General features: G+C 32.1%; 1 protein-coding gene across 1 annotated transcript; it reads left to right on the top strand.

Moving 5' to 3' along the window:
- The first annotated feature begins 545 nt into the window (after positions 1-545).
- On the top strand, positions 546-2,878 carry LOC107021105 (transcription factor TCP14-like). Its single transcript, XM_015221698.2, has 2 exons — positions 546-1,402; positions 1,585-2,878. The coding sequence occupies exons 1-2, from the start codon at positions 943-945 to the stop codon at positions 2,394-2,396; spliced, it is 1,272 nt and encodes a 423-aa protein (XP_015077184.1). The 5' UTR covers positions 546-942; the 3' UTR covers positions 2,397-2,878.
- The last annotated feature ends 3,923 nt before the right edge of the window (positions 2,879-6,801 follow it).

The raw sequence follows: 6,801 nt of genomic DNA on the forward strand, positions 1-6,801 counted from the left end.
TATCAATATTGGAGAATGAAACAAACAAACTATACTCATCTGTTCTAATTTAAGCGTCTTAATTTAACTGAACATAAAATTTTAAAAATAATAAAAGAGTTTTGAACTTAACTTGACATCTTTAATGACGTTGATATATACAGATTAAAAAAGAAAATAAGATACGTGAATTGAGACGGAGGGAATACTGTATATGAGTGATGAGATTAGAGCACAATCATAAGATATGAGGAAGGAATCCCAAAGCAAGCAAAGTTGGGCAACAAAGGCAAAGGGGGTAAAGGCAAAGGGGGAAATGATTACATGAATGAAAAAGGGGACCTACTCACCATTTGATAAATCTTTCCTATCTCAGTCTCTCAATTTTTTGACTTAGAAATTATATATAGTATGACCCACTATGGCCACCATTGTCTTTATGGATTGAATGATAAAAAGAGCACCTCACGTGGAGTCTGAACCAAAGGCTCTGTCATAGCCACAATAAAAAGAATAGCACGACAAACACCCCTTCCTTCAACAATTTTATTTCATTTAAATCATATTCCAACTAATATTTGTCAAAAAGACATTAAAAAAGGATCCCCAACAAAAGCAAATATTTTCTTTTCCCCTTTGTTTCAATTTCTTTTCTTTTCTTTTATTTTTTTAAAGCTTACCCCTTATAATTCCCACTCATTATCTTTGTTGCTTTAAGTTTTCCTCTTCACATCTCTCTCTCCCCCCATTAACCCAAACAAACACATCAATGCCCAAGCAATTCCCAATCAAACACACACACACACAAAGTTAGCAAAACAAAAAGAAACACACTATAGTTATTGATTCATTACATTCATTCTACCTAGACTTTTTTTTTTTAGAAATTTAGGTTAGTCAACTCAATTTCTCATAGAAAAAAAAGTTTTTTTTTTTGTGAAAAGTTAGTTATTAAGAGTGATCATGGAAGGAGGAGGAGGTGACGATCATCTCCACCATCACCATCACAATCACCAGCACCACCAACATCACCAACAATATCGTCCTAACAACTTCCCTTTCCAATTACTCGAAAAAAAGGAAGACGAACCTTGCTCTAGCTCCTCCGCAGCTAATAATATTAATTATCCTTCGCTAGCCATTTCCCCATCCGATACAAATACGAATATAAACCCTAATAGTAACGACCTTCAAATGACAGTTGCCTCTACTGAGACTGCTAAAAAGCCAGCTCCCAAGAGAACTTCCACTAAAGACCGCCACACTAAGGTGGATGGCCGTGGCAGACGTATACGTATGCCGGCCCTTTGTGCTGCTAGGGTTTTTCAGCTCACTCGAGAACTCGGTCACAAATCCGATGGTGAAACCATCGAATGGCTTCTTCAACAAGCTGAACCTGCGGTTATAGCTGCTACAGGAACAGGTAATGCTGAAGAAGTCACTCAACTAATAGTTATTATCTCAAAGAAAGTCATTATTTTCCTGATTCCAACTTATTGTCTGAAATAGTAATAACTATTAGTTGAGAAACCAATCAAACTCAGAATTTCCTATTTTTCACAATTTGCTTAATTGGCATTTGTTACTATTGTTCAAATCTTACAGGTACAATTCCGGCGAATTTCACGTCACTCAACATTTCATTACGTAGTTCAGGATCCAGCATGTCCGTACCATCTCAACTTCGATCTTCGTATTTCAATCCGAATTTTTCACTCTCCCAAAGGCGCAGTTTGTTTCAGGGTATCGGTTTATCATCAGACAGATCTGCAACTACAACGTTGCTGAATTTTCAGACGGGTAATTCGAACCCTAGTAGTCTCCATCAATTCCAAGCTAAACAAGAAATGCGAGACAATTCGTTAGATTTAACAGAAACAAGTATAGAAGAGAGTCTATCGCGAAAAAGGCGACAAGACCTCGATTTACAACAAGAACAACAACATAATCAGCAGCAAAACGAGCAACAAATGGGAAGTTATTTGTTACAATCATCAAGTAGTGGGACTATGCCAACTAGTCATTCTTCAATTCCAGCTAATTTTTGGATGTTGACGAATAATAATACCCAAGTATTGGGAGGCGATCCAGTGTGGACGTTCCCATCGGTTAACAACTCTGGTGCTGCAGCTGCTGCTTTGTATAGAAGTACAATGTCAAGTGGATTACATTTCATGAATTTTCCTACTCCTGTAGCACTATTGCCAACTCAGCAATTTGGCGGCGGCGGCGGTGGTGGTAGTAATGGCAGTACACTAGCCGGAGAAGGCCAATTAGGCATGATGACCGGATTAAATCCGTATAGACCATGTTCCGGTGTATCGGAATCTCAGGCTAGTGGATCACATTCACATCACGGTGGTGGAGGTGGAGGTGGTGATGATCGTCATGATTCAACAAGCCATCATAATTCCTAAAAAGAAGTTGAGTTTTTGTGTGATAAATTAAAAGTTTGGGATGGTTGATTAAACACACAATACGTGAGGTTTGATTATATGCTTGCTCTATAATTTTGAATTTGCTTCTATTATTATTATTTTCACCTCTTCTTTTTTGTGTGATTAATATTTGCCTGCCGGTTTTTTTAGGGTTTGAAGAGGGAAATATTTTTTTATTTTATTACAAAGGGAGTACTATTACTATATTATATTTGGTTGGTAACGGTAGAGATTGTTATTGATCATCTTCATTATTGTTTTTACCCCTTTTATTCATTTCACCTAGAGCGAGGTACATGTCAAAAAGTTACTATATATGTATTGGCTGTGCATGGGTGTATATCCTAAAGAATAATTTTTACTGACTAGCAAAGTAAGTTTTTTTTTCACTTTATTTATTGTGTAAATGTCTGAACATTTGGCCGTGTGTTGGACAATATTTATCTTATGAAATAGTTTTTGAGATTGAGCTAAGATTAGAATTAGATATATACATTAATTCCAATCCTGGTTATGTTCGGCCCCCATGTTACGTTGTTCACACTTAAATTGGTAAATCTAAGAGTGTATGGGTATCAAAGTTGTCCCACAGCGGCTGTTGCTTTAGATGACTCGATCTTGCTCAATCTTTACATCACAAGTTAATTTTTGTGATCAAGTTAGATCGAAAATTCATTTTTTAAAGATCAATTATTTCATGTATAACTACTGCCCTAGCCCCTATACCCACTCTTTACATTTCTCTACAGTAAAACCTGAAGATTTCACTCAAACAACAAGACATAGCACCCTATTATATATAATGTAGGAAATGGAACAGTTATACTAGCCCTATAAACAAGAATTTGTGCTCTGATCATGATTGCTATGTTGACCATATTATTGATGAGAATTTTCTTTCATAAGTACAAAATAAATGGGAAATAAAGGCTGTTAACATTCACTTATAAGTTATAATCAGCCCTTATAGTTAAACAAAGACCGAATACGTTTCTATTTGTATGTCTTACTTTCTTTTTTAGTCAGTTTCCTAAAAGATATTTTCTTTTAATGAAACAACTCTTTAATTTCAACATTCTGCCCTACATATTTAAGATCCCAAAATTGAAGGTTTATTTGGTATATATGATATATCTTTAATCATAAAATTCATGTCATTATGAAAATAAGACAAACAAATTGAATCGAAGAAAATAATATGAATAAAATAGTATAATGAGAGATGGGATTGAGTAATTGGAGTTAGTGGGGGCCCATACCTTATCAGTTTTAGATGTTGGGTCAGGTGGTGAGGGCCCATTAGGGCTAAAACTCGTTTGTACAATAGGTATCACTGACAAACAGGTGTATCATTCTTCCCCTTTATATACAAAGAGACCGCACTCTGCTCCCACTTTAAAGATCCCTGCTGGGTTTTAATGACCCTACGTACTGGGCTATGGCCCACTAACTACTAATCTGGACCGTTCATTTTCTTTTATGGGCCCTCTTTTAACGGGCTTACTGAATCATTAGTTTGACAGCAAAAATATGTGTACTAGTACAAGTAAAGTAGTTCATCACATATTCTATGAATTGACCCCCTCCCCAATATATAGCTTATTGATTTTCATACTTCTTCTACAAATTTATGTACCATAGATGAATGTGTAAGGGGAATAGTTTAATTTTAATCGTGAATTTGAATATAGAATGTCTTATTCTTTTAAAATATGTATAATATATATATATATATATATATATATATATATATATATAAAGTTTTATGATCAAAAATAGACTTTTTTGAATTTGAAAATCTGAAAGGTGCAACATAAATTAGAATGGAGAGAGTAGTATCACTTTATAATAACATTATTTATCTGCATATAATATATCACAACATGAAAATTGGTTCCACGAAAAAGGGTAATTTTGGCAAAAACTAATTAATATATTCCGGAACTTTAAAAAATTTATTCATTTTTTACCATAAAAAAATCGCATAGTTTACTATTACTGGAGCCTGAAGGTAGTTTAATGATTGTTATAGAGAAGTTCAACTGTATTTTATAATGATAAAGACCTATAACTTCTCAAAGAAAAATTGATATAATGATATGAAAAATTAAGTTTTAATCTATAATAATCGGATGGATCAATTGAATTTGATAGTATAAAAAAGTTTAACAATCATTATTTATGTAATATAACTCAAATCTACATGCATGCAATATTTATGTTCAGATAGAATGACATGAAAGAGGTCCAAGGAAAAGTGTATATTAGGTTACTCAATCCATGAAAGAAAGTTTAGCAAGTAGTAACTTAGCTTATTAAAAAGATGTCTAGACAAGAAAATTAGATATTCTCTAAGATAATTCGACATCAGAATCACATCCCCATCATACATGAGGGTCAATCATCAATGTCTCGTTAGTATTTCTACATTAACTTAAAAGACTATAAAGTAATAGACGGTCCCATAAAATTATTCACATCGTAACAAACCCTTTTTTTCTATTAGACACTTCATATTTTTCCTATAGTTGAATGAATCCAAAAAGTATATGTGGTGTAACTTGGAGTTTATGTGAACTGGTAACAGTTGGCATATTCAATGCATGGGTTGTAAATTTAAAACTTTAGCTAAGATGAATATTTGTATATTGTGATTTGTTGTCACACAACATTTTTTTATATTCATAATATTGTAGAAAAAAAAAAAAAGCAGCACATGGGTTGAAAGCATAAGGTACAAGAGAGTGGTCCCTTTGTAGAAAATCTTGTAAGATTAAAATTACTATACCATGATTTGACACTCCAAAATATTGCCATTCTTTTTGGAAGATAATCTAGCAAGTCGGCATCCAATTTGGGAGCAAAATCTCATTCTAATACACATAAAATCAATATTTCCTAATTTTGACTTTATGAAATACCCTCCTTAATTCCCACTTCCCAATTATTAATGACATTGATAGTCACCTAATTATTTTGCTTTTTCATGATTTGTTAATTTCCTTATCTGCAATAATAAATAAATGTCGGATTTATAATTTAAGCTTAATAATTACTTTAATAGTATTTTTTAAAAAAAAGAAATTGAACTCTTTTCTTTTAAAATCACAAGTTTATATGTGTTATTTATTAAAAATATCGAATTCAAATGAAATTTATGTCCCAGACTTAAAAGCAATAAGAAAAGGTCTAGTTTACGTCAATTTAAACTGATAATCGATTATTGCATTATACATTTTTCAGATTACTATAACAAGTATGACATTAAGAGTCTCTGGTCAAATTGTATGTTAACATTAACTTGACATGTGAAAAATAGTTATAGTCCGCTTCTTATGTTTTAATTTGTTTTATCATATTTTTATTTTACAATAAACTTCAAAAAGTAAAAAAAAAATTTGAATCTTTTAGTTTTGTATTAAATATTTGTTAAATATATCGAATTGTTTTTTAATCTTAGTCTTAAATATTTCATGTGCCAAAAAAAAATTAAAATTAAAGAATTGTATAGTTATAAAGAAAAAGACATTCTTTATAAAATAGACTAAAGAGAAAAATAGATCAAACAAATTAAAACGAAACAAACGAAGTATTGTTAGTACAGACACTACAACAAAAACAACTTTTAGCGGCATTAAATATTGATACTAATAAAGAGTGTTAACGTCTTTACCGGCATTAGTTAAGTGCCATTAGAATCAATGTCGCTAAAGTCTTTAGGGACATATATAAAGAGTGATAATTGCCGCTAAAAATACATATTTAGCGACAATTAAGAATTAAATACCGCTAATGATCATTTTTATTGTAGTGAGAAAATATAACGGATTAATTAAGAAAAGAAATTGTCCCTCTCTTTGATGTTAAAGAGTGTGAAAGGTAGCAATTAAGCTGGAAGTAATTAAAAGGTGTGAGAATGATTGTAAAGGCACCATCCATCCAGACAATAGAAGATGCCTTACAAGCTAACAACCAGCAATACCCACACAACTCTTCCTATTTCTGTTTCACAGAAGGTCAGATACTGTACCACTCTTCTTTTTTTTTTTTGTTCCTAGACTACCCTTCTCTTCACTCTGCATTACTGTACTATGACATCTTAATCGCAGAACTACTTTCGTACTATTAAAAAAGAAAATTAATTTTTTTTTAAATAAATTTACACGAATAGATATTTAAACTTATATAAAGTTGAATAAGTATACATACATGCATCATGTGAGTTTTCATATAGGAAGCCACGCATGACGTACATGGCTATTTGCTTAACTCAATACAAGTTTAAGTATCTACTCGTAGACATTTAAACTTGAAGGATATAGATATCGATTGAAGCTAAGTTAAATGATAGGTTTATGTATTATGACTTAACCAATTATATCTT

Source organism: Solanum pennellii, chromosome 6 (genome assembly GCF_001406875.1).
Source record: "Solanum pennellii chromosome 6, SPENNV200".
In the NCBI taxonomy this organism is placed as follows: domain Eukaryota; kingdom Viridiplantae; phylum Streptophyta; class Magnoliopsida; order Solanales; family Solanaceae; genus Solanum; species Solanum pennellii.